The sequence below is a fragment of the Balaenoptera ricei genome, chromosome 16 (assembly GCF_028023285.1).
Source record: "Balaenoptera ricei isolate mBalRic1 chromosome 16, mBalRic1.hap2, whole genome shotgun sequence".
NCBI lineage: Eukaryota > Metazoa > Chordata > Mammalia > Artiodactyla > Balaenopteridae > Balaenoptera > Balaenoptera ricei.
This window is the reverse complement of record NC_082654.1, coordinates 65,453,053-65,480,361: the sequence shown is the minus strand read 5'-3', so window position 1 is coordinate 65,480,361 and position 27,309 is coordinate 65,453,053. Positions and strand designations below refer to the sequence as shown.

At 37.6% G+C, this 27,309-nt stretch overlaps 2 protein-coding genes across 13 annotated transcripts in view; both read left to right on the top strand.

Annotated features, from left to right (window-relative positions):
- The window catches only part of TET1 (tet methylcytosine dioxygenase 1), a 144,740-nt gene extending 138,220 nt beyond the window's left edge, over nucleotides 1–6,520 (top strand). For all 7 annotated transcript variants that reach the window (XM_059900045.1, XM_059900048.1, XM_059900049.1 and 4 more), the window contains one exon: nucleotides 4,943–6,520. In XM_059900045.1, coding sequence (XP_059756028.1) covers nucleotides 4,943–5,955 — 1,013 coding nt within the window. In that variant the 3' untranslated portion in view covers nucleotides 5,956–6,520. The remainder of the gene's footprint in view (nucleotides 1–4,942) is intronic.
- Nucleotides 6,521–17,071: 10,551 nt separating this feature from the next.
- The window catches only part of CCAR1 (cell division cycle and apoptosis regulator 1), a 53,453-nt gene continuing 43,215 nt past the window's right edge, over nucleotides 17,072–27,309 (top strand). The window contains exons 1-2 of one of the 6 annotated variants that reach the window (XM_059899469.1): nucleotides 17,072–17,094; nucleotides 18,514–18,639. In XM_059899469.1, the coding sequence (XP_059755452.1) occupies nucleotides 17,082–17,094; nucleotides 18,514–18,639 (139 nt within the window). In that variant the 5' untranslated portion in view covers nucleotides 17,072–17,081. Of the gene's footprint in view, nucleotides 17,095–17,115; nucleotides 17,192–17,229; nucleotides 17,443–18,513; nucleotides 18,640–27,309 lie in introns of those variants that run through there. The other 5 variants (XM_059899473.1, XM_059899472.1, XM_059899474.1 and 2 more) reach the window with 5 other exon arrangements.

The window sequence follows — 27,309 nt, the reverse complement described above, 5'->3', positions numbered from 1 at the left end:
AGATATCTACCCATCAAGTTCGCTAATTATTTTTATATAGTTTGTTTAGAGTTTAAACTAAGACAGTGAATATATTTCTACGTACTTGCCAAAATTAAAAGCCAACAAAAAGGTGACCCATCAGTATTTCTTGGTATTTTTTTCTCTATTTATATTCTTTTTTTTAAAAAAAAGCAAAAACAAAACATGTTCTTATTGTTTGTTCCCCAGCTATTTTGAAGCAAAGCCCCTTCTCAGCATACATAAAATGACATCACTTCCTTGAAGTCTTACTTCATCAGCTTTTTTTTTTCTTCATCAGCTTTAGCATCAGTTTAAGTAGTCCATTCAACAAATATTACTGCGCACTACTTTGAACTGTTCTAGGTATCGGAAATGTAGCAGTGAATAAGAGGGGACATAGTGCTGTGAAAGAATTCCATTTGAATAGGGTTGTCAAAAAAGGATTCACTGAGAATGAGGCATTTGAGTAAAGTCCTAAAGGAAATGAGGATCAGCAATATTTTTACTTGGAGAAATAGCATTCCAGGTAGAAGAAGTGGCAAGTGCAAAGTTCAGGAGACAGGAATTTACCTTGAATACTTGATGTAAGCAAAGAGGCCAGTATGGTTGGAGCACAGTGTGAAATGGGGAGAATTGTAGGATGTGAGATCAGAGAGATAAGAGGGGCATCTGAGCAATTCATCTTGGGCTTTGTAGATTGCTGTCAAGACTTTGGCCTATATTTGAGTGAGAAATAGAGAAGGGCTATGATCTGACTCAAACCTAACATCCCAGTTACTGGATTGAAACTAGAGTCAAGTGGGGTAGAGAATAGAATAGTAGGGTGATCATAAACAGGCTATCCTAACAACTCAAGAAAGAGGTGATGGAGCTTGGACCAGAGTGGCTAATGAGGAGGACAGGAGAAATGTCTGATTCTGGATGTTTTTAAGGTAGAGTCAATGGGATTTCTTTTCTTTTTTTTTTTTAATTACTGTATTTTATTTATTTATTTTTGGCTGTGTTGGGTCTCCGTTTCTGCGCACAGGCTTTCTCTAGTTGCGGGGAGTGGGGGCTACTCTTCGTTGCAGTGAGTGTGCTTCTCACTGTGGTGGCTTCTCGTTGCAGAGCACAGGCTCTAGGCACATGGGCTTCAGTAGTTGTGGCACTTGGGCTCAGTAGTTGTGGCTTGCAGGCTCTACAGTGCAGGCTCAGTAGTTGTGGTACACGGGCTTCATTGCTCCGTGGCATGTGGGATCTTCCTGAACTAGGGATCGATGCTGTGTCCCCTGCATTGGCAGGTGGATTCTTAACCACTGCGCCACCAGGGAAGTCCTGGGGATTTCTGACAGATTTAAGTCTGGAGTGTGGACCAAAAAAAGTGTCAAGATTTACCCTGATGTTATTGGCTGGAAGAAACTGGAAGGATGGTTAAACCACCAACTATCATGAGGAAAGGAGGGAGAAGAACAGATTTGGCAAGATAAAGAGGGAAATCAGAGGCCCACTTTTGGACATGGTAAAAGTTCGAGACACCTGTAGACATTCAAGTCTAGATGTTAGGTAAGCAGTTGAATAAGAGTGTAATTCAGAGAACAGGTTCAGACTGGAGATAAAATTTAAGAGGTCAACTGGATAGAGATGGTATTTGAAGCCTTGAGTGTGAATGAAATCACAGAGAAGGAGGTGAAAAAGAAACTTGATCGAGGACAAATCCTGGGAATTTTCAGTTTGTAGAGGTTTCAGAGATGTGGACGAACGAGCAAGAGAGGCTTAGACTGGGAAGGTGTGGTGTGGTAGGTGTGAAACCACAGAGAGGAGTGATCAGCCCTGTCAAATGCTGCTCCTGTGGCAATTGAGAGGAAAACTGAGATTTTATCATTACATTTGAAGACGACTGCTAGAGCAGAGTCTGCAGAACAGTGGTGAGAATGAAGGAAGTAGGTTTATAGGGAAATGGGAGAGAAATGGAAGACATGCATGTTGGCTATAAAGGGGGTCAACTGAATGGAGTGAAGGTTATAGAGTTGAGGTTTTTTTTCTTAAATGGAAATTTTAAAAAATGTACAAAGTGAATGAATTACATAATGAATTCCACTTCCCTCATAGGCTCCTAGTTTAAAAGTTTTTCAATACATAGCCATTCTATGTCATCTATACCATTACCCAGACCACATGGGTATGAAAATATAAAGATATGACTTGTGCAGTTTTTTGGTGTTTTTTTTTTTTTTTTTTTTTGGTAACAAAGTCATATCTTACCCACTGAATCATCTTTTATGTGTCACTAAAAGAGAAGGAATCTTTATACCCACAATACCTAAAACAAACAAAAATCAGATAACGTCTTAATACCAGTGTTCAAATTGCTCCACTTGTCTCCTAATTGATTTTTTGTTTTTTACATTTGGTTTGCTTAAATCAGTATCCAAACGAGGTCACACATTATATTTAGTTGATATGTCTCCTATACCTTTTTTTTTTAATTTAAAGCTTGCTTTTCCTCTTTTCCCTTGTTTTTTCACTTTTCATTATAGCAGAAACCATTGTCCATAGAGGCAAATTCAACTTCAATTAAAAAAAAAAATTACTATGGCCAGAACAATATCTGTGATTTATATACTCCTATTTCTTCACATCAGGAAGTACATAGTGTTTGGTGTGTCTTTTGTGATGTTTAGACTAGGCCAGGGGACTTCCTCAGAGGTCCAGTGGTTAAGACTCAGCACTTCCACTGCAAGTGGTGCGGGTTCGATCCCTGGTAGGGGAACTAAGATCCTACATGCCGCATGACACAGCCTGACACAGCCGAAAGAAAAAAGACTAGGTCAGGTGTTGTTAACCTAATTCACTGATTATAATGTTCCCTAACAGCTTTCTACCTAATGGCTTTAGAAACACTTATGGTCATAATACATATTCTTTATTTCATTAGGAGTTTGTCATTCTTTTTCCACTTTTAAAATCTTCTTTTAAAAAGAAATTGTCCTTGTAATAACTTGTTAATTCTGAGGTATGGGTGATTAAAGAAATCAGAATAAATGCTTAGCTATTTGCCTTTATTCACCAGTGTTAACAATACAAGTTACTTCCCAAGCATCTTCCAGTGTGATCAATTGTTTTTCTTTTTTTTTTAATTTAGTATCATTTTGAACTTATGTTTTTTTTAACATAGTTTATATTTCAATGCATATTAAGAAGGTTTTTTTTTCACTATATTTGAAAATGCTTTAAAAAGCTTCAAATTCATATGCTTTTATTCAAATTCCTGTCTTGGATCAGTAGAAACACTTCAAGGTGGCTTCTGATTCTTTTGTCATGACCCCGATTGTCTTTGATAACTTCCTTAGTTTCTGTTCTGACAAGATGTTCCAGGTTCCTCTTATGTAATCCTGCCCCATATCTAAAATCAGCCATTCCTCCAAGGAGCCTAAAAAATAAAAAAACACTATGAATTTAAACTGACATTCAAACTAAGAATTACAGTGTATTCTTTAACTTCATTGATTTTTATATTTTTAAGAGAAGTTGTTTGTTTAAGATGAGACAACTGACAGTGCAGACATTTATATAACACTGAGAAAGATTCAATAGAGATAGTGAAGAGGCAAGGCAAGGGACAATTATCATTCCTTTTTGCTTGTAGTTCCACTTTACAGATAATTAATTTAGGTTTATTTTAAGATTCACATATCTGGTTCCATGCTGCTTGTTAACAGCAGTCATAAAATTTTCATCTTTGTGTCATTCCCCAATAACATCTTTACATGCTCTACATATATATATATATATATATATATATATATATATATATATATATACCCTATTAGTAGCCAAATGCACAATATTTGGCCTAAAACTTCTTGTCCTTTTGTAATATTACCCATGATTACCCATGAAAGCTTTTTTACAGGTTTTTCTAATTCAATAAAAGACTCATCATATTTTAAATCTTTCCTTCCTGTGAGTTGTACTTTGTTGACAACTTAACCTCTATAATAGTAGATGCAGCCACAGATAGTAGCACAGATCTCCTTGGGTCCTGTATGTAAGTTCTCTTTAGACATGAGAATTATTGTGTCTCCAGGTTGTATTATCTGAGGGAAAATTGCAGATCTTCTGAATTAGATAAATGTTTACTATTAAATTATTTTAAAACAAGACAACTTTACTTTTGCTATTTCTTGGTGCTTAAAATCTACTGCTTTTGCCTTGCAAACATTTTATTAGAACATCAAAACAGGGAGCATGTCCTCAAGGAAAATGTTTCCATTTGATGTTAGGTTTCTGTGGATATGTCAGAGTAGACGGCCCACCTTTTGTCCAATGTCATAATAATGATCTACCTACTTTGTGAGAAAGAAACAGAGCTTAAATGCACTTGTTCTGAGGGGTAGGAATAGCTTATTTATGTGACTTTTCTTTGCCTAATAATTAACTTTGCCAGTTATGATGCTTTCATTACTCAGAAATCTTTATAAACTGTTACTTTCTTTAACATTTTCAAAAATGAGATCATGCAATACCTAAAATGTATCTAAACAGCTCTTTGGGTAGTGAAATATTGCTCTTGGTCACCATATTATCACTTGCACTGTATTCTGATGTATGGTTTTAATATTTACTTCATAGCCAATTGGGTCATTTCCAATATCTTACCATTTTAGACAATGGATATCCTTCTGGCTAAATTTGTGACCTTATTTATGATTATTTCCAAAGTAAATAGTTCTTTAAGAAAAAAATATTGGGTGAAAAAGCATACCTAAACTACCTACGATTTTTAACGTGTGCATATGTCAGGCTTAAAGTAAATAGAACAAAGCTGGCCAACATTGCCATCATCAGTGTTTTGTTCTATTATTCTTTGTACTTCTCTTTAAAAATACTGTTTAAAGACAACAACTACCAAAAGTAGTTTGTATTTATCTTCACATTTGGTGTCCTTTTCTCTGTTTAGGGAATAAAACAGAGACTGTGCAACCTGAAATAAAAAGTGAAACTGAACCCCACCTTATCTTCAAAGGTTCGGACAACACTAAAACCTACTCACCGACCCCATCCATTCCTCACCCAGTGAAAGAGGCAAACTTAGCTCCAGGCTTCTCCTGGTCCCCTAAGACTGCTTCGGTCACAACAGTTCCTTTTAAGAACGATGCATCAGTTTCGTACGGGTTTTCAGAAAGAGGTAGCAATCCCCACTGCACAATGCCTTCTGCGAGACACAGTGGTGCTAATGTAGCTGCTGGGGAATGTGCTGAAATTGCACAGCCTGGTGAAATGGTTCCTCTTTCCACCTTGTCTACTCCCATGACAGATTCCCTGGGTTATTCTGAGCCTCCCACTGGTCCATCTGAGCAGCTAACTTGTAATCAGCCAAACCAGCAGCCCCCATTCATCCCTTCTCCTCATGAACTTGCTTCTTCTCTGGCGGAAGAAGACGAGCAGCATTCTGAAGCAGATGAGCCTCCATCAGATGACCCCCTATCAGACGACCCCCTGTCACCTGCTGAGGAGAAACTGCCCCACATTGTTGAGTATTGGTCAGACAGTGAGCACATCTTCCTGGATGCCAGTGTTGGTGGGGTGGCCATAGCGCCCGCCCACGGCTCTGTTCTGATCGAGTGCGCCAGGCGAGAGCTTCACGCCACGACTCCTGTCGAACACCCCAACCGGAATCACCCTACACGCCTCTCTCTTGTCTTCTACCAGCACAAAAACCTGAATAAGCCCCAACACGGTTTCGAACTAAACAAGATTAAGTTCGAGGCGAAAGAAGCAAAGAATAAGAAAACTAAAGCCTCCGAGCAGAAAGACCAGGCAGCTAACGAGGGTCCTGAACTGTCCACTGAAGTTAATGAATTTAACCAGATTCCTTCCCACAAAGCGTTGACATTAACCCATGACAATGTTGTCACCGTGTCCCCTTATGCTCTCACACATGTTGCGGGGCCCTATAACCATTGGGTCTGAAGGCTTTTCTCCCCTTCTTAATGCCTTTGCGAGTGCAGTGTATTTTTTCAAGGTGCTCTTAAAAGAAAGTCATGTTGTCGTTTACTATATCTTCATCTCACCCATTTGAAGGCTGAGGTAAAACAAAAAAAAAATGGGGGGTGGGTATTTCTTAACTGTGACTATATTTTGACAATTGGTAGAAGGTGCACATTTTAAGCAAAAATAAAAGTTTTATAGTTTTAAATACATAAAGAGATGTTTTGGTTAGGTGTTAACCTTGGTAGAATCACTCAGTTTGGTGCTTTAAATTGTTTACTATGAAACGAGTCATTTTTAGAGGATTTTAACAGGTTCATGTGCTATGATGTAAAATTAAGACACGCAGTGTTAACTCTACACAGCTTCTGGTGCTTAACCACATCGACACAAAAATAAGCTGAATTATTATTTCATGGTGCCATTGTTCTAACATCTTCCAATCATTGCTAGAAACTCGGCATATTCCTTTGAAATTAACCAATGAAATGTTTTCTCTCTTAAAATCTCTCTCCTGTATAAAATAATTCATTATTGTTGGTGATGGTTGGAGGCTGTTCATAAATTGTAAATATATATTTTAAAAGCACTTTCTATTTTTAAAAGTAACTTGAAATAGTATAGTATAAGAATCCTATTGTCTGTTGTTTGTGCATATTTGCATACAAGAGAAATCATTTATTCTTGCTGTGTAGAGTTCCATCTTGTTACCTGCAATATGTATTCTAATCATGTATATGGTTTGTGTTTAAATGAGTCCTTTCTCATTCAAAGATTAGCTACTTATATAAAATAGTTAGGTCATGTAAAAATGATTAATTCTCTCTAAAATTGGAATTAGGAAGCATATTACCAATATTGATTAACTTTTCTTTGGAACTAAATAAGAATGGTCTCTTCTGATTTATTGAACAACAATGGCCCTAATTTACTTTCACCCCAGCTTTCTCAATATAATCCATGAAAGGTGTTTCCAAAAGGAGATGAGACATAATAGGATTCTGAAGAGTCAAATGCTTCTAAAGTTTCAAGGTGATAAAATACAAAAATTAAGTAGCAAGAACCTTATCTACCCCAAATTGCCTTATTCATTCTGAAAGTCATTCTGGTCCAGAATAAGAATAAATTTCCTGTAGAAATCTTTTGAAAATAAATTCCCTATCATCGTCATCACACCCCCCCACACACTGTAAACAAACAGTAGGAATGGTATTATAAGCATGGTTTGTCCATTAAGAGCTAATCCAAAGTAGTTCATCTAAGTATATTGTTCTGGGGAAATGTTAACTCATGTTCTTCTAGGTAATGGGAAAATAGGCATTCCATTTACTTTAGTCCCCCCCCCATTATTTTTTCCCATTACTTTATTGACTCATTTTATAGCAAAACAAAAGTAATTGCCCAAAAAAATGTTTAGAACAAGAAGAAATTTCAATGAAATACTTGATTCTGTTAAAATGCAGAGGTGCTATAACATTCAAAGTGTCAGATTCCTTGGGAGTATGGAAAACCTACTGGTGCTTCTCCCTTGGAAATGCCATAGGAAGCCCACAACCGCTAACACTCACAATTCTGGTGCAAAAGCAAAAGTTCCAACAAGCTCTCTAAAGGAAAACTCATTGTAACTTATATTAAAATAATATATGGTGCAAAGTATCAGTTTCAAGCTTTTGACTAATTTTGAATAAAGGAATATGAAGGGATTGTAAATAACAAAATGTCCATTGATAGACTATCATCTTGTTAAGTAGATTTCTGCTTCTTGAATATGTAAAATAGAGTAATTCATTGACTTGTTTTAGTATTTTGTGTGCCTTAGATTTGTTTTAAAACATGTATATTTTTGTGAGCCTAAGGTTACTTATACATATAAGTATATAAATAAGTGATTGTTTATTGTTTCAGCTGCTTCAATAAGATATTACTAGTATTAGACTATCAGGAATACACCCTTGTGATATTTTGTTTTAGAATTTAGGCCTTAGCTCCCACTAGAAATTATTTCCTCACCAGATTTAATGGATAAAGTTATAAGACCCTTTATCCATCCACCCATCTATCCATTCTTCCATTCAATTTTTATTGACTGTCCCCCAAATTTAAGTATTAGCTTTTGTTTTTCTTTGTCACCACCCATGACATAGTAAACTTGAAGAATTAAAATCCTAAAAGATAATCTAACACATATTTTTCAAAAATAGCAAATTTCCTTCAAAACAATCCATTGTGATACATCTGCAGCAATTCAAATCAGTTTGTCACCAACTTTAAATAAATTCCTGAACAATCTAAACTTGAAGCACCAATGTTGACTTAGGGGAATATTTGGATTTGTGAAGTTAGTTGCAATTTACCAAAACAAGTACATGAAAATACCCTATCTCAACTAAAATATTTCCATTCTGTTATTGTAAGTAACACCATGAATGGCCTGCCTCAACTGATAACCCCTTGGTGGGACCCACATATGATTCCTTCCTTGTTGAACTCTATTTCCTAAATTACACAGTGTACCATCCCGTTGTTTGCCCTGTGACTTTTTTTTTTTTTTCAAAGCTCATGCTTATTCAGTGTCCTGCAGCATTGTGATTGTATGCTGGCTATACTGTTTTTAGAATGCTCTTTCTCATGAAGCAAGGAAATAAATTTGTTTGAAATGACATTTTCACTCAGAAAACTGGTCATCTAACATTATTTCTACACTTCTGTTATGTTTTACTGTACTATCACCTTTTGTTTTACCCCTTTTATAGCACTCGTTGGGTTTTCAATCTTCTGCCTTTGTTCATGGTATGATAATTGAATTCATTGATACTTGACTCCCAAGTTAGCCCAACCTGTTCATAGTAGTTACAAAGTTACCAACTATAATGAGAGAATAATTCCTACCTGTTGTAGAATCCTACAAAATGTCATGCTGCCCTTCAAAATCCTGCTTCTAATGGATCTCAGGCCATCGATGAAAAGTTTTTCTTGTGCTTGTCAGCCTCACCTACATCTTTCCAATTCATCCACCAAGTACCAATACATCATGTCATAAACCTGATTGAAATATATTATTGGAAAGTGAGGCTAGCTGAAAATGTTTAACTATAGGTAAATTTTTGCAACATGTTAGCAAAATGTTTGCATCTTAAATAACCTTCCACAACTTTATTATGCAATCTGCATGTGGATGAAACAATTTCATTTGTTAAATATAGAATTTCAACTAGATGAGATTCATAAGCAATTAGACATAACCCCACTGCATAGTTAATTGAATGCATACCCCTGTGTAAATGAGATACTGGCTTAATTCATATGAAGTAACCTACTTTCTAATGTTACTACTTCGGTGGACTCCTACTGATTATCATTTATTTCACAATAGCATGTATGAAAATCACCCCAATCTATTTAAATTAGTCTTCTTAAAACAAATTATATCTTTTATCTGGAACAAACTTTTGACATTGCATGACAACTTCCACTGAATATGGGCACAACGTTTCCTTTGAATGTGCCAAGTAAATCAGTAGCTGTATGTGACCTTTAATATATAGCTACCTTCTATTTCACAACTTCTTGATGCATGGAAATCTTTTTTGTCTAGATTTAGTACAACTGGGAATTTTGATCTTTTGTAGAAATTTTTGATGAGAATTGTGAAATAAGGTAATATAGAGGCCTCTCACAGCCCTGGAAGACACCTTAGAAGACATACAATTCAATCACTGGAGCCCAGACAGCAGATGTGAGTGTCAATGTGCAATTATGTTTGTAATTAAAATTTAAACAGTCAAATGAAGGCCACTTTGTGGTTAGGAGGACTGTAGGAAAACAGACTTGATCTGCTCACCCACAGGGGATTTTATCGCTGCGAAGTAACCTTAGTTTTGGTACAAGTCAAAAATAAAATGGCTTTGAGTTTTTTTCTGAGTGGTTCAGGGAAAGAATTTAAGTGACATTGGATCAAGATTTCCCTGCCTGCAGAGTTTTGTGGGCATTGTGTGGGAAATCTAGATAACTTTTACCTATGAAGCTGTCCTGTTAATTCATCTCACAAAATGTAGCAATAGTCCTATTTGCTATTTCAATAAACAAATATCAAGTACTGATAGAGTAAAGGTTTTTATTTCCCCTCGAACAAGTGTTTGGCATATATAAGGAGTTAGAAAAGACTGAATGGTTGGAATAATAGGGGAAAGTATATTTCTATTGTACATACTCCCTAGCCATAGTTGTACAGTCTATTCACACTCTTGCCTAGTTGGCCTCACAACTAAGTCCCAGCATAGTTTATTTTGATGGGACTATCTATGAGTATTAGAATAGTTTTGTTGTGCACAGCTCCTAAACTTGCCCATAAATGTATCGAACTTGTGTAACTTCAATGTCAGTGGTTGTGGCACACTTAACCAAGTGATAGAATCAGTGCTCTGATTTCTGAAGAAGTCTGGATTTATCTAAATCAAATTATGCTCCATGTTGAGCTTTCTTCTAACAGGTTTAGAAAATGATGCCACGAGCAGTCCCTCAGAACTATCTGAGAGATTGCCTCCTGGGCTTGAATTCCTCAGAAAGTCCTCTGAATAAAACACAATTCTCAACTTAAAAAAAAAAAAAAAGATGCCATCCATGGCTCTGGAATACAGTTTGGAAAGAATCAGTATGTCCTTTATCAGAAGTGCAATTTGTGTATTTTCTTAAAATGTTTTGAGAATCATTGGGATCTTTGCTTTTCTCTAGTGTATAAAATAAGAGTGTAAGTTCCTCTGTTAATTTTGGAGATGGTGGAGCTCGCTTTTATGCAGGACATCACTTTTCTTGTCCACAGTGAACTCTACAAACTTTTAATTCTCTGCGTTCCAGGACCTGAATGACTTTGTTTCAATGCCAGTTTCTTCTGGGCACCCAATCAAATACCATTGTTCGCTTCAAAGGGCATGTGTTTTGTTCCTTCAAGTAATCCAAATGTATTTCTAATTTTGCCACTCCTCATTTTCCCTTCTTCTGTAAGGGCACCAAAATGTGTTTCTCTTTGGCTAGTATACAATGTTTAATATTTCCAGCTTTAAAAGTCTAACATTAATCTTTTCTTTGTTGGTTGTACTCCTTTCCCATCCCTACTGTGATGTCTGTGACCCTGCCTGGGTCATAAATTTTCTTCTAGTTTGTTCAGCCATAGATGTCCCTTAAATTAAAGCAAAACTTAGTCTAAGGTGGAAATGTTATATATTAGTCGATTTAACCCATTTATGTGTGAGTGCAACTTTGGAAACCCTGGGGTAACAGTATAAACCTAGTTTTCCTAAAAATTTAAAAAAAAAAAAATTTCCTAGCAGCTGTTATGAAAGGCATTCTCTTGTCTCATTCATCAGGAAAAAAATCTCGCAACTGTCAGAAACATTTTCATTTTTGGAGAAACTATATTGAAAAGTAAATTGGTTTCTTCTCCATTTGGCTAGGCATAAACTTATCATCTTTGACTAGAAACTCTGCTTGTTATTATTTTTCTTTTCTCATTTTACTGAAACTACAATGTCACTAAGTGTACTTTCATTCTTTTTACAGTTTTTAATCCTCTTTAATTTTCTTTAAATTAAAACTATTGCTTCCACCCTCTCTGTTCTCTCTCCATCCCCCATGTCCCCTACACAAACACACAGGGTTCATTTTAAGGATAGCAGTGATCTGGCTCAGGTTGTCTTTTCCTGTCTTTTAAAATTGTTTCACCAATCCTTTTTGGAATAATACCAAAAAGAATTAAAAGCTTTTATTCAGCCCTTTCAGTTAGAGGCAAATTCAGTTTTTAGGAACCCCAGGTTAGCATCAAGTGTTCCCCTTACCTATCCCAGCAATGTTTGACCCTCAACTTATTTATTAGTGTTTGAGTGTTTTACAAAAAGTTGTGTAAGAAGTTATATATTCTAGCACTCTGTTTGGCTCTGCTATTTCTGTATAACGCATCATACTAATTATCAATTGTTTGACTGGTGACTTTGAATTATCAGGTGTGATCTATAGCAGCGGTCCCCAACCTTTTTGGCACCAGGGACCGGCTTCATGGAAGACAATTTTTCCACGGGGGGTGGGTTGGGAGGGGATGGTTCAGGCGGTGATGCGAGCGACGGGTGTGCTGGGGTGGGTGTGATGGGGAGCCGCAGATGAAGCTTCGCTCGCCTGCTGTGTGGCCCCGGGGTTGGGGACCCCTGATGTATAGAATAGAAAGTTGTTTTTTGTTTGTTTGTTTTTTTTTGCGTGTTTTCCTCCTTATCTCCCAGCTCAATTTTGTGGATGGTTTCTATTTTCTAATGTAAATTTACCCCTTTGGAATTTGGTTGTTGTCAATAATAGGAACTGTTTTATGATCTGGGCGAGAAAGTTAAAAAAATGGACAGAAAGAAATCCGAACAGTTCTTATATAAATCAGTCATCAGAAGCTCTTTTGAGTGCACTAGGGGGACGTTAAGGGGCAGAAAAGAGGGAGAATTTTGTTCCTATAAGCAGCCTGCAGGTTCACCTACCAGCTCAAAAGCAAGTTGTAATGTTTCTACTCCCCACTCCATACCAGTTTCTTCTGAAAAATAGCAGCTCAAAATGAGGAACAAATATGGAAGTAAGAAGAATTATAATCCTTGTACTTTATAATCCTTGTACTTGTATAATCCTTGTACTTTATAATGTTTTAGGCTATCAAACTGCTTTCCTATGTGCTGCTTTTTTCTCCCCAACACTGACGGTTGGACAGAACAATGTTCCCATCTCACAGGTGAGGAAGCTGCAGATTGGCAAGATTAGCAAATGGCTTGCTTCAAATCACACAGCAAGTCAACCCATGTGAAACTAAAACAGGTAATATCTGCAGACTGCTGAACACATTTCTGTGCCATAAACTATGACTTAGAGAGTGTTATTGAGTGGAAATTTTGTCAGACCTAATCTAAGAATAATACAAAATCTACTTATTGTAGAGAAAATATGCTTCTGAGGTATTTTGTCTCCACTATTTATTTTAGCCAGCTATTTTCTTATTCATACGTTGGAAGGTCTGCCCAAATTCCTAGGACTTCTGCGTTAGGGCTTAGATTAATGAAGTTTTATTTTTTCCCCTGTAAAAAAATTTTTTTCTTTGTTGTTTAAAGAATGTCCCTGTACTACTGAAACACAGGGAAACCTCCTAAATAATATTTTTAAAGACCAAGGTCAGCAATTCATAATCGAAGTTTAATGTTTTTGTAAATTGAAATGCGATTTTCTTGAAAGGAATGTGCTGGGTAAACTGATTATTTTAGTTCCCAGGCACTCATGGTAAAAATGTAAAATTTTTGGCATCTCTAAGAGATAGCTCTGTCTCCCACTTATTTGAAATTGTTTTGTTTTTTTGTTCCACTTTTCCAGCCACATAAAATCTCTGGGTCAAAGATTAAACATACCTTGGCCCAGAGAGTTAAGAAAAATAATGAGATGTATTAGTAAAGTTTTTAGTAAGCTCTTTATAAATATAAAGAGGTAGGAAAGTTGGCCTATTTCATCAGTAGATTATGGGTTACTAACAAAAAACATAGGCCAGACTGCCCTAAATAGTCAAATAACGTTTTTGGTGATTCAGTTCAGTAACTGCCTAGCCTCACTAACGCCTCTTTGTGACATTGTAAAATAAATGGCTGATGACATAGAACTTTACAAAACGAGCTCTTAAAAAAACACAAAGATATATGGCCTTTAAAAAAAAAAAAAACTTTTATGAGATAACATTGTGATAGGTGCTTTGAGAGAATTATTCTTCCAGAATGGTTTTGTGGTAAAAATAAAGGGCAGCTTTTGCATTGTTACGTATGAGTGGATGGTCCTCTTTGGGTTACTAAGAAATCACGAAGTGGTCCCTAAAGAGAAGGTCGAAAGACTACTCAGCAGAAAGAAAAGCATTGATTTCTGGTTTCTTCATTTTCTCTTATGATACGTGGTGACCTACCAAATAGATTCACATGCATATCAATATCCCGTTTTGAAGGAGAAGACATTATATTCATCATTAGTGGGAGTAAAATATTCAGATTCTTCACCATGGTGAAGTAGAGTAGTACTAAATTCCCAATAGAGAATTATCAATTTCACAAAATAATATTCCTGTCTCTAGATGACTTTTTCTCTCTTTGGGGTGTATTTACTATTTATTTTGTACCTTTGGTTTTTTCCTTTGGAGGATTTTACCTATTGCCGTCCTACTGTATTAAATATCCCACACATTGAAATAGGTTAGTAAGGAAAAGATTTTCAAACCCCACATATATCCGTTTTTGGTTCTTAACGTAAGGGGGAAACAGTTTAAAGAGAAAGCACTTCAACATGTAGAAGGGAAAGAGATAATCTTAATTATGATGATTTCAATTCAGGATCAATATGTAGTGCTCTGCATACAAGGGAACACTTACTAGCAGTACTTGAAGACTTGTGAGTTGGAATTGCATGTTACTTGAAAGACCTAATTAAGCTAAATTTTGGTGCACAGCAGTTGTACATGATTTCATGTTTATGTAGCAAAATGCTTTGAAATGTACTAGTTTTGAAACATACATGTAAGATAGTTGTGAAAAGTGTCTATTATATTTTCCTGTGTGTCTCATTTATTTAGAGCATAAAGTTTTTTTTTTTTGATTGTTCTAACTGAATAAGGCTAAATGAATACTGTAATTGAAATTATATTTTAAATCTTTGTCATGAGTTTTTAAAAAAACTATTGCAAATTGTATCATTCCTGATTACACAGAAATTTGTGGGTCGTTTTAAATAAATTTTATACTTCTATTTTGCACCTGGTGGTCTAATTTTTCTTTCCTCTTCAAAATCACATTTTTAAAGTTTAATATCCAATAAAATTCACACATTTTTAACTACAAAGGACTATAAGATTTAATATTTGGAGATGACCAAATGTATGGATTGGGTTCAACACAAAATCAAGATGGCTACACTTATGGAATTCTTATTATGAGGCAGAAACCTTGCATTTTATGTAAACTATTTATCCCCACAGTGATGCTATTAAGTAAGGGCTCTTATCAGCCCCACTTTACAGATCAATTCAGGAGCTTAAAGTGGTTAAGCTCACACCCCTAGTTTTTAGCAAAGCTGTTAATCAACTTGGTTCTAGATTGACTCATGCCCTCCCTTGGATGTATCATTATTTTAATAAAACTTAATCCTGAACACAGTATGCCAACAGTATTTTCAAGTTGACATCCTAAAGTATTTATTGAAACCTGAAATGAAAAAATATATTGACAATAGGTGTTTAGTGATATTCCAGCAAATATCAGAAAAATAAGTTACTTTAAATTCATCTAGTTTGAAGCCTACTTCTCTGTAGCACCCTGGTAGTCCTCTTCTTCCTTCTAGTGATAGAAACAACTCCATTCCCCTCCACCTCCCCTTCCCCACCTCCTCCCCAGGTTTAGCTGGGCAGCTAGAGACTACATTTTCCACGTTCTTCCTGACTGGTTAAAAGGGTGACATGTGAGATGCTGAACATACAAACAGACCTGGGCAACACCCTAGGGAATGAAAGAATAAACAGCTCAACTAATATCCTTTATCTATATCTTATTTCCCCCACCAGGGACTAGGGACCAGGGATTGAACCCAGGCAGTGAAAGCGCTAAGTCCTAACCACTGGACCGCCAGGAAATTCCTGCCTTTATCTTTTAGATGCTCTTTAGACAACAGCTTGAGTAATATTTTATTTTTTAAAAAATATTTATTGAGACTTCCCTGGTGGTGCAGTGGTTAAGACTCCGCACTCCCAATGCAGGGGTCCCAGATTCCACCCCTGATCAGGGAACTAGATCCCACATGCATGCTGCAACTAAGGAGCCTGCGTGCCGCAAACCAAATAAATATTTAAAACATTTATTTATTTGTCTGCATCAGGGTCTTAGTTGCAACATGCACGATCTGCGTTGCCGTGTGTGGGATCTTTAGTTTCAGCATGTGAACTCTTAGTTGCAGCATGTGGGATCTAGTTCCCTGACCAGGGACCAAACCTGGGCCAAGTCCCATGAGTGATCTTTTAAAACAGTAATCTTTTAAAAACAGATCTTGGGGGGAATTCCCTGGCCGTCCAGTGGTTACAACTCTACGCTTCCACTGGCAGGGCCAGTTCAATCCCCCATCTGGGAACTAAGATCCCACAGACTGTGGTGTGGCCAGGAAAAAGAGATGTGAGAAATTCAATACGTAATACATGTTGAAAGAAATTTAAAAAGACCTAAAAAAATGGAAAGATATTCCATATTCATAGAATGGATACTTTATGTTGTTAACCCTGGGAATGTAAACTGGTGTAGTCACTGTGAAAACAGGTTCGCAGTTCCTCAAAAAGTTAAGTATAGAATTTACCAGGTAACCCAGAATTCCACTCCTAGGTATAAACCCCAAGAGAATTGAAAACAGGAGTTCAAACAAATACTTGTATGTGAATGTTCATAGCAGCTTTATTCATAATAGCCCCAAAGTGGAGACAACCCAAAAGATCAACTGACAAATGGATAAACAAAATGTGGTATTATCCATTAAAAGTAATCATTTTAGCTATAAAATCCAATGAAGTACTGATGCCTGCTACAACATGAACCTTGGGACACAATATAGTAAATTACAAAAGCTAGCCACGAAAGGCCGTATGTTGTATGATTCTATTAATATGAAATGTCTAGGACAGGTAAATCCATAGAGAGAAAGCCGATTAGCGGCTGCCTGGGGCTGGAGGGAGCAGGGATTAAGCAGTGACTATTTAATGGGTAGGGGTTTGTCTCAAGGGAGCAGGCGATGGTGGTTGCTTTTCGTATGAAGATACTAAAAGCCCCTGAATTGTACAACATAAAATACTTAGAGCAGTGAATTATATGTTAAGTGAATTTCATCTCAATTTTTTAAAAAAGTTAGCAGATGCCACTGGATATATCCATTCTTCCAAATACTTGTACAAGGAAAAAAAAAAAAAAAACAAGCGAAAACACACAAAATGGCGGAAGGCTTGTCGGATCACGTGACTGCCGATTCTTTTCCTTCCCACACTCAGGGAAGCCTTTTCCTTTGAGCTTGCGCAGAGACACAGCCTCATTATTATGCGAGGCCAAGGTAACCCTTCTTAGGCGCGCTCTAGTTCTAGCTGCGTAGTACGAGGGGTGAGCGCCTTGAAGGCTTGCTGGGAAGCGCGCACGTAGAACGCAGGCCCGTAAGCGCCGTTCCTCGGAGAGATGGGGAGGAGGGGAGAGGCGCGGAGGAAAAGGGGGAAGTTGGCGCATGCGCGTAAGGCTGACGGGTTTGAAATGGCTTCGGTGTTAGCCGGGACCGGATTCAGGTGAAGGTCTGGTCCTCGCGGTTGGAGCGGCCGGCGGCTGAGCCGGAGTTCTTAAGGTCCAGTCGGATCCGCGGAAGGGCTGAGGGCGACCGTTTTGGTAGCACGGCGTCCGTAGGCCGGCGACGGTGGGGCTCTCGTGGGACTGGGACGGGAGGGACACGGTCCCTTTTGTGCGGGTCGGAGCAGGCCCCGCGCGGCCGGCCCCTCCCCCACCGCCTCGCTTTTTTCCGGCGGCCCCTCGGGTGTCCCCGGCGACCATCAGCCTCAGCCTCGGCCTGGCGGGCTCGAAGGGACTGCTGACCGCCGTCCCTAGCTCTCGAGCCGCTGAGGCTTTAGCCTCCTGGGCTGCGGTCCGGGACGTCGGGGCCGCTCACGGCGGCACGGCTTTTGGGGGATGGAGGCCTTCTCCGCCCCGCCGGGGGCTTAAGGGGGTCAGGGCTCTCGGTATTCCCCTCTTGGCGTTCGCCTAGTCTCGTGGGACGGAGGATTCCGCCTCCCCTAGTGTGCGGCCCCCGAGGAGCTAGGGCTGGAGGAAGATGGATGGCAGAGCTCTGGCCCCTCCGAGGAGTGGGGGGAAAGGGAGTGCGCGGGCTGAGATCTTCACCTCTTCTGGCTTGATTTTGGGGGGAGGGGTCTTCGCGATGGTTCTTTAAGGGGCATCCGTTATTTCAACTGTCTTTCCGCTCGAGGGAGGGGAGAGAGAAGGAGCCCCCCAGTTCCTCCCCTGCTCTAGAAAGTACGGAGATGTTCGTTATTTAAAAGATATTCTTGAATCCCTTTATTCGGTGTCTCGTCCCAGCTTCCGTTATTGGTTTCTCCACTTTCAGTCCCCAGCTCATTGCCAAAAGAAACACGCAGGCTATATTTCTTTTGAACGTAAGGCTGTGTACTTTTTATTGTTAAGAATTGGATAGAAAACAACAGATGGTCTTCTCTTTAAATGTGACAGTTTGTAGTCGCAGAAGGAAGTGCCTTTCTTGTAAGTCTACCCCAAATGTCATATATTGAAATTGGGTACTTTTGGTGAACTACTTGATGTGAAATGTTTTTGCTGCATATCGGACGTTCATATGCCCCTTGTTACTTATACTTGGCCTACGAAGATGTCCTTGACAAATTGAACATTTCTTTAAAATAATACTTTTGTGATATTTGTAGTTTGGTTTAACTTTAACCTGTGGATCCTTTCTTAATAGATCGCTGCTATAGAAGACAAACAAGTGAAGATTTTCTCCCTCCCCCTTTTATCATGGCTCAGTTTGGAGGACAGAAGAATCCGCCATGGGCTACTCAGTTTACAGCCACTGCGGTATCTCAGCCAGGTCAGGCTTCTTCTGAACACATGTACTGTAGATGTATGTCGGGTTGGAGATATAACTATGTGAATTAGGCTATGCATAATATTGTAAAAAAGTTTGCAAATGCTGTATGTTTTAAGCTTATCTGTGAAGCTTCTTTTAAAAATTCATGGACCAACTAGCAAAATATCTGTTTTACACAGCAGTTTGGACAGTTATATATAGTTTTTCAAACATTAAATTGATTAATTGGTTTAATTATGTTAGAGGTTCCTCATTTGTCATGTTAAGGTGTCAGTATTCATAAGTTATATTTTTAAAAAAATGTATTAATCCATACTTTATAAAAACTATACATGACTGGTTTTCAATTATTTGAATTTAAAGTAGAAACACCAGCTCTAAAGAATTTATCAAGCAAAGGAAAATGATAAATAGATGTAAAAGGAGCAAATGAATATTTACATTTTCAAAATAAAGTCAACAAAAAGTCATTTTCAAAATAAAGTAACAAAATATGTCATTGAAAGTGTTTGTTTCAATATTTCTTCCCATTGCTCTTAGGAAGACTTTTTTTTTTTTTTTTTTTACTGTTTCTTGACTTACGGTTTGAAAAATTAAAGCAAGTTTCCTAAGGAGTTTACAGAATGAAATTTTGGGTTTCTTTGAGTACCCAGAAAAGTTTCACCTTATTCTGTTAATTTGAACATATTTTTATTTATGACATACCTGATACTAGTTCTTTGCTGCATTTTACTTAAAATTTTGTTATTTGAGGTCAGTTGCAGAGACAATGTGATCGTCTAATTTCGGTCCTCTAAGTATGATGGACATGATTATCTTGTTATATAAGTGACCTTTCTCCTTTTTTAAAAACTAATTAATTTTTGGCTGCGTTGGGTCTTCGTTGCTGCGCACAGGCTTTCTCTAGTTGTGGCAAGCAGGGGCTACTCTTCGTTGTGGTGTGCGGGCATCTCATTGTGGTGTGCGGGCATCTCATTGTGGTGGCTTCTCTTGTTGCGGAGCACGGGCTCTAGGCACACGGGCTTCAGTAGTTGTGGCTTGCGGGCTCTAGAGTGCGGGCTCAGTAGATGTGTTGCACGGGCTTATTTGCTCCGCAGCATGTGGGATCTTCCTGGACCAGGGCTCAAACCAGTGTCCTCTGCATTGGCAGGCGGATTCTTAACCACTGTGCCACCAGGGAAGTCCCGGTGACCTTTCTCTTTAAGGAAATGGGTACATTAGGGTTTTTATTTTAATTACTCTTGATTTGGGGGGTTAAATGATCAACAGTTACTTCTGCAGACAACTGAAAATAATATGAAATAATAGCTAAAGATTATGTTAATTCAGATCCATGTATTTCTCCTCTGTGTTAAATAGTGGGGAACCTGATAATGACTTAGTTTTCTTTATAAATTTATTTATTTATTAATTTATTTATTTTTTGGCTGCATTGGGTCTTCGTTGCTGTGCGTGGACTTTCTCTAGTTGCGGCGAGCGGGGACTACTCTTCGTTGCGGTGTGTGGGCTTCTCATTGTGGTGGCTTCTCTTGTTGCGGAGTATGGGCTCTAGGCGCGTGGGCTTCAGTAGTTGCAGCATTTGGGCTCAGTAGTTGTGGCTCGCGGGCTCTAGAGCGCAGGCTCAATAGTTGTGGCACACTTGCTTAGTTGCTCCGCGGCATATGGGATCTTCCCAGGCCAGGGCTCAAACCCATGTCTCCTGCATTGGCAGGAGGATTCTTAACCACTGCGCCACCAGGAAAGTCCCAATGACTTAGTTTTGTTGAAACAGGAATTATTAGCAGCTACTTTGTGTCCAGAAACAAGTGCTGTGTACTGGTATTTTGGTAAACTAAGCATGTTGACATGTTTTTTTCTGCATATAATTTGTTTTAATTTCGTACCTGTATTCCAGTAGAATAGCTGTTATGGTGGAATTCTATTGTCTGTAGCTCTTAACATTTGTATTGTAATTACTTAAATGGGCGCTATACTCTTTGTTTTCATTTTAAAACTGAGCAAAGGAGACACCAAAGGTTTAAAAACTAGTCAAAGTCAGTAGTAAATATAGGTCTCCTTTCATATTTGACAATAGAGTTTCCAAATGTAAATGATGGAATTTGTGTAAACAGTTTCTATTTTTTTTTTTTTTTTAATAAATTTATTTATTTATTTTTGGCTGAGTTGGGTCCTTGTTGCTGTGCACGGGCTTTCTCTAGTTGGAGCAAGCGCGGGTTACTCTTCGTTGTGGTGCGCGGGCTTCTCATTGCCATGTCTTCTCTTGTTGTGGAGCATGGGCTCTAGGCACATGGGCTCCAGTAGTTGTGGCTCGCGGGCTCTGGAGCGCAGGCTCAGTAGTTGTGGCACACGGGCTTAGTTGCTCCGCAGCATGTGGGATCTTCCTGGACCAGGGGTCGAACCTGTGTCCCCTGCATTGGCAGGCGGATTCTTAACCGCTGCACCACCATGGAAGCCCAACAGTTTGTATTTGTGCTGTAGGAAATTATTTATGGATTTTCTGGGACCTGTCATTAATCACAGTTTTTCAAAATCTGATACTTTATTGATACATTATGACTTAAGTAACTAGGCAAGTGTTTTGTTAGCATCTGTGCTTAGTTTTCTTACAAAAATCCTGGAGTAGGTTCTAAGTGGAACTCTAGTGACAATGTTTTTATTAAAATATTTAATTTTTAGGTGCTATATTTTGAGCTGTTTCCTGAAAGCCTGTTATAATATTTTCTAGTCTTCATTTTCAAGTCTTTGTGACTAATCATTATCTTATTAGAGTTGATTCTCAGAGCCAAGCTAATTTCTATCAAAGTTGAATTTTTTTCAACCCTAAGGCAATTAGAATTTTATTTACACCTTAAAAACCTTATAGTTTTATTTACACCTCATTTCAATGGAGAACATTTTAGCCTAAGTATATAACGCCTTAAGTTTTCTCCTGGCAGCTTCAACTACAATTTGAGAAAAAATTTCAGCAAAGGGCATTAAAAGGACTTAATCTGGGTAATAGTATAGCTACCTGTTTTATTCTAGTTAAAAAAAAGTATATATATATATATATATATGCATGCCAGATATATTAGTATCAGAGGTCAATGTCATAAATCAAATAATCACGCAACAGAAAAAGGTTAACTGAATAATTCAGTTCAAATGAAATATTTTGATCTTTGTGGCTATGTATCTGACTCATTTTCTCCTGAAAGCAATATAAAAAATTACTACTGTTTCCTTTTTGTATATAACTTAAGGTGGTTTTGTTCAGCTAATGGCTTTGCTATTCCATTTGCTAGCAAGGTTATCTTGCATTTGTACTAACTCTGAAAATTCTCAGCTAACAGTGATTTGAAAATTTCAGTGCATTCACACAGATGACGTATTTAAAATAAGATTAAAAACTTCAGTAAAAGCATGCACACTAGCACTTTATTGCTGAAATCTGTCGTAAGGTCCAAGATTAGTATTTGAATTGTTTCTGATTAATTTTAATGCTGAGTCTGTTCCATTAAGGAGTTAGTAATTTCTACGTGTCTGTCATCTTTAATTTTCTTTTCCTTTATTCCCCATATTCAAGCATATATCAAACCTTGACTTTTTTCCCCCTTGAAAATGCCTCAGATATATTCCTCTATTTTACATTTAGGCCCTCTGCACTTTACATGTGGATAACTGCATCAGCTTTCTCTTGCTTGCAGATCCTATGCCAAAGTCTCTCACCTAACTTTCAGGCCCTTCCATACCTTTCCCAAAGCTTTATATCCTAATCTGTAATGCTTACCGTAAATCATTCACTTAAGTCAGGCTACTCTTTTCCCCATGTGTCACTTAGTCGTACTCTATATTTATTATCCTTTATTAAGTTCTAACTGCTTTTATTTGCTTTCCTCTTTTACTGGATATGCTGCTTATTATTTCTCCCCCAGATCCGGTGTGTCTGTCAGATGTGATATTCCTAAAGCATAATTTCTATCTAAATTACTGAATTTTCCAAAGCTGAATGGGCCCTGAACTAGATTCTCTCTCAACTCGTTTTTCTAACAGATGAAGAATTTGAGGCCCAGAAAAGTGAAGAAATTTGTTTATCAACAGAAGGTCACAGAAGAGTCCAATGTTAGGACCTCAAAATTGTGCTTATTGTTTCTTCCATTACTCTCTTCTTTTATTCATCCTCAAAAATATCTTCAAGGACTTTTAGAATACAGTTCAAACTCCTTGAGATGGTATTCAAGATCTTCTGTATTTCCAACCTCATTTCTCATATCTCCTACACTGAAATACTTCTTTTTAAATATTTACCCTCTTTTCTATCTCCTAGCTGAAGTGCTGTGTCACATATTCAGTGACAGTCATAATTGGGACCAGAGCTTTTAGGTTTGAAAGCTTAACAATTTTCTGTTGTGTAAAGGGACATTGAGAGAGAGAGCTGGCAAATCACTGACTGAATCTTTAAATATCCCTTAGATTAATTATAGTGACTTAGGAGTATCTTCAGTATATTTGACTCAAAATATTTGCATGTGTATATGTACATAATTGCAACAGTATTAAAATGTTTGGGTGGATTTAGCCAATTCAGACCTATTTTCTCACCCATTTCTTTGACCATTTGTAAGATGACTACATTCTGGCTATAGACAAAAAATGAACCAGTTCAGGAGTTAAGATCATAGTGCTATGTGGTACTTTAACACAGGTGACTGAGACTAATACAATTGTTTTAAATGTGACTTCATTTAAAATTGTTTTATACAAGTTTTATTTTATTTTATTAGTTAATTTATTTATTTTGGCTGTGCCATGCGACTTGAGGGATCTTAGTTCCTTGACCAGGGATCGAACTCGGGCCCTGACAGTGAAAGCACCGAGTACTAACCTGGACTGCCAGGGAATTCCCTATACAAATTTTATTTTATTTTTTAAATTAAAAAATTTTATTTATTTATTTATTTTTGGCTGCGCCATGCAGCACGTGGGATCTTAGTTCCCTGACCAGGGATGGAACCTGCACCCCCTGCATTGGAAGCATGGAGTCTTAACCACTGGACTGCCAGGGAAGTCTCCCCTGTACAAATTTTAAAGGTCACACTTCATTTAAAGTTATTACAAAATATTGGCTATATTTATTGTGCTGTACTGTATGTCCTTGTTAGCTTATCTTACACTCAGTAGTTTGTACCTCCCACTCCCCCACCCCAATCTTACCCATCCCTGCCTTCTCCCCTCTGGTAACCACTAGTTTGTTCCCTGTATCTGTGAATCTGCTTTTTTGTTATAATCACTAGTTTGTTGTATTTTTTTAGATTTCACATATAAGTGATATCGTACAGTATTTGTCCTTCTGTCTGACTTACTTCACTTAGCATAATGCCTTCCAAGTCCATCCATATTGCTGCATATGGTAAGATTTCATTCATTTTTATGGCTGAGGAGTATTCTATTATATATGTATACCCCATATATTCTTTATCCATTCATCTGTTGATGAACACTAAAGATGCTTCCATAAAATATGACTTCATTTTTTCTACCTCTTTAATCTGGCCCAGTGGTTGTCTTTTAAAACCCCTATCTCTTGAGTCAGAAGCTCAAATTGTTAAACTGCAAGATTCATGATCTTTTTCAAACAAATAATAGCTGATGTACTATGTATACTTACATTAGTTACCTCTTGATAGAGCTGGATATTTCAACTCATTTGGTAGAAAAAGAAGATTGCAGGAATTCCCTGGCTGTCCAGTGGTTAGGATGCGGCGCTTTGCCCACTTTCATTGCCAGGGCCCAGGTTTGATCCCTGGTAGGGGAACTAAGATCCTGCAAGCCAGCATGGCCAAAAAGAAGATTGCTACTGGTGTGGGCTTAACTCTTTTTAAACACTACTAGTGCTATGTAACAAGAAACTGTCTCCAAAACATTGTTCTAAGAGTAAAAAAAAAAAATGCACAGAAATCTGTTAAGGCTCATTGTTAGTACATATTTTTTCCCTTATCCTCTGAGCATGCCTTATTTGTGCTCTCATCCAGTGAGAGCTGCATCAACATACCAAAGTACACACCAGTGAGTGCCCCGTCTCTCTCTGCTTAGTTGAGTGTGCAACTCATGTTTATGCATTTGTGGCTTCTCTTGCACTATGTTTTATGATCTGGGAAATAATTTTGGTCTATTATAGCTGAAAATGTATTGGAAGTAACCTTGAAAGTTGGAATATTAACTTTGGGTGATACAAAACTCGTTGAAAGAAATGGAGTTGAAAACTAGATAAATATCTGAGGCATTCAAGGATGGAAGAAATCATGACATTACAAATGGTGTCTTCAACTTCCTGGGAGGGTTGACCAATGTACTTGAGTAATAGCTAGAAGAGACTATGGCCAGGATCACTAGTCATCACTTCGATGGGACTTCAAGAGAGTCGAAGAGCTGTTGTCTGCTAAGCTATTAATCTTTATAGAGACTCCCATATAACACTGACTTATTTAAGGCTTTGCCTCTTCTTTATAAAACAGTTCTCGCCACTAAGTAGAATTTTCTGTGATGATGAATATATTCTGTGTCTTCATTATCTAATATGGTAGCCACTAGCCACATGTAGCTCTTGAGCCCTTGAAATGTGGTTAATGTGACTGAGGGACTGAATTTCTAATTTTATTTACTTTTCACTAATTTAAATTGAAATAGCCATATATGGCTGGTGGCTAGTGTATTGAACAATGTGGTTAGTATAGAAGATTACAACATTTAGAATATGTTATATTTAAAGTACTATTTTGTGCCTTAATTTTTTTTAATATGCCTGTGACTTATTTATTTTGTAACTGGAAGTTTGTACCTTTGACTCCCTTAATTTCTTATTCTTAATGCCTTAATTTCTAATTCTTAAAAGGTAATGAGTATTTGCAGTTATTTGGGTACATTATGGGCTTAGAAAAAAAAGCAACAGCAATGCCTTGACCAGTGAGTTGTCTGATTGGAAGAAAGTTATCTGTGCATGAGGGCATCAAAAGTTTTGAATTTCTGTGAAATCTAATCTTTAAAGATCACTTCTTAGGAAGGATGTTGGGTTAAAGATGACACTTAGGAGACTTGTTCACTTGATTTAAAACTTGGGTTTATACGTGTTTTAGTAAATCCACAAGTTATAAAGAGAATCCCCCACATCTTTATGTTGTTTTTCTTTCCATACAGTGTAAGATTGCTTTTGAACATATATTGATACATGGAAATTTCGAAGGATAAAGCATTGCTTGACCAGTGCCTTAAAAAAATTTTGCAAAAGATGAAAACAATGAAGTTTCTTGGGTTAGCTTGAGGTTTTTTGTTTTTTTATTTTATTTGTTTTTATTTTTTATGTATTTATATAAATTTATTTATTTTTGGCTGCGTTGGGTCTTCGTTGCTGTGCGTGGGCTTTCTCTGGTTGCAGCGAGCAGGGGTTACTCTTGGTTTTGGTGCGTGGGCTTCTCATTGTGGTGCCTTCCCTTCTTGCGGAGTACGGGCTCTAGGCGTGCGGGCTCAGTAGTTGCAGCACGCAGGCTCTAGAGCACAGGCTCAGTAGTTGTGGCGCACAGGCTTAGTTGCTCCGCAGCACGTGGGATCTTCCCGGACCAGGGCTCGAACCGTGTCCCCTGCATTGCCAGGCAGATTCTTAACCACTGCGCCACCAGGGAAGTCCCAGAGATTTTTTGTTTTTTTAGTCTAAGGTTGCTTCTAAGTAGTTTTTTTTTAATTGAAGTATAGTTAATTTACAGTGTTGTGTTAGTTTCAGGTGTACAGCAAAGTGATTCAGTTGTGCATATGTGTATATATATATATGAGGTTTTGTATTTTATTATTTCAGAAGGATGACCCATCTTAGTAAAGATAGGTATAAGGGTAATAAGGATTTTTAAATTTGTGAGTTTGATAAGATCAAGGGACAACAGACAGGGGACATGTTTCTGTTATGTGTTTTAATGGTGTGTTCACTGGTATTCAGTATATGATAACTACTAGTATGTCATAAAATGAATGCTTCAGTCATATGAAACTGATTTTACATTTTAGAAAATAATATATTTTACATTTGTCTTTAAAGCTTTAAGGAAACTTACCCCTTAGATTTACTTATTCACCTCTGGTAGCCTTTGGTCCTTTAGGGCTCATTTCATAGGTTTGTCTGTGGAAGTATTGATACATAGTTATAAGTATATCTGTTTCAGATGGGCCATGAGACCTTCAACAATCATATTGAATCAGGTAAAGATAAATGAACAGACTGTTCCAATGTGGGTAATTGGAAAAAATCTCCAACTGATAAGTGTTAGGCCACTTATGGAGAGAGAAAGATTAAGTCAGAGATTCATACCTTTGTACTTTGTAAGTATAGAATTATCTTACAGAATGTTGATTATAGTAATTCATAAGAGTAGAGAATGCTATAAACAGGTATTCAAGGATACCTTCTTAGATAGCCACAAAAAAGAGGAGCATTAATAAATTTTAATGAAATGTACTTTATCGAGGTTAAAATCGCAAAGGTAAATGACTTTAAAGAGAGCTACATTATACAGACGTGTAAAAGCCACAACCACATGCACAGTGATTTCACAAAATTTGAATTAACTAGCTAGTAGTGTGCAGCAACTACTAGAATGTCAATTTCCTTCCCATAAAGTTCTCCTAGCAGTTGAGCCTTTCAGTACC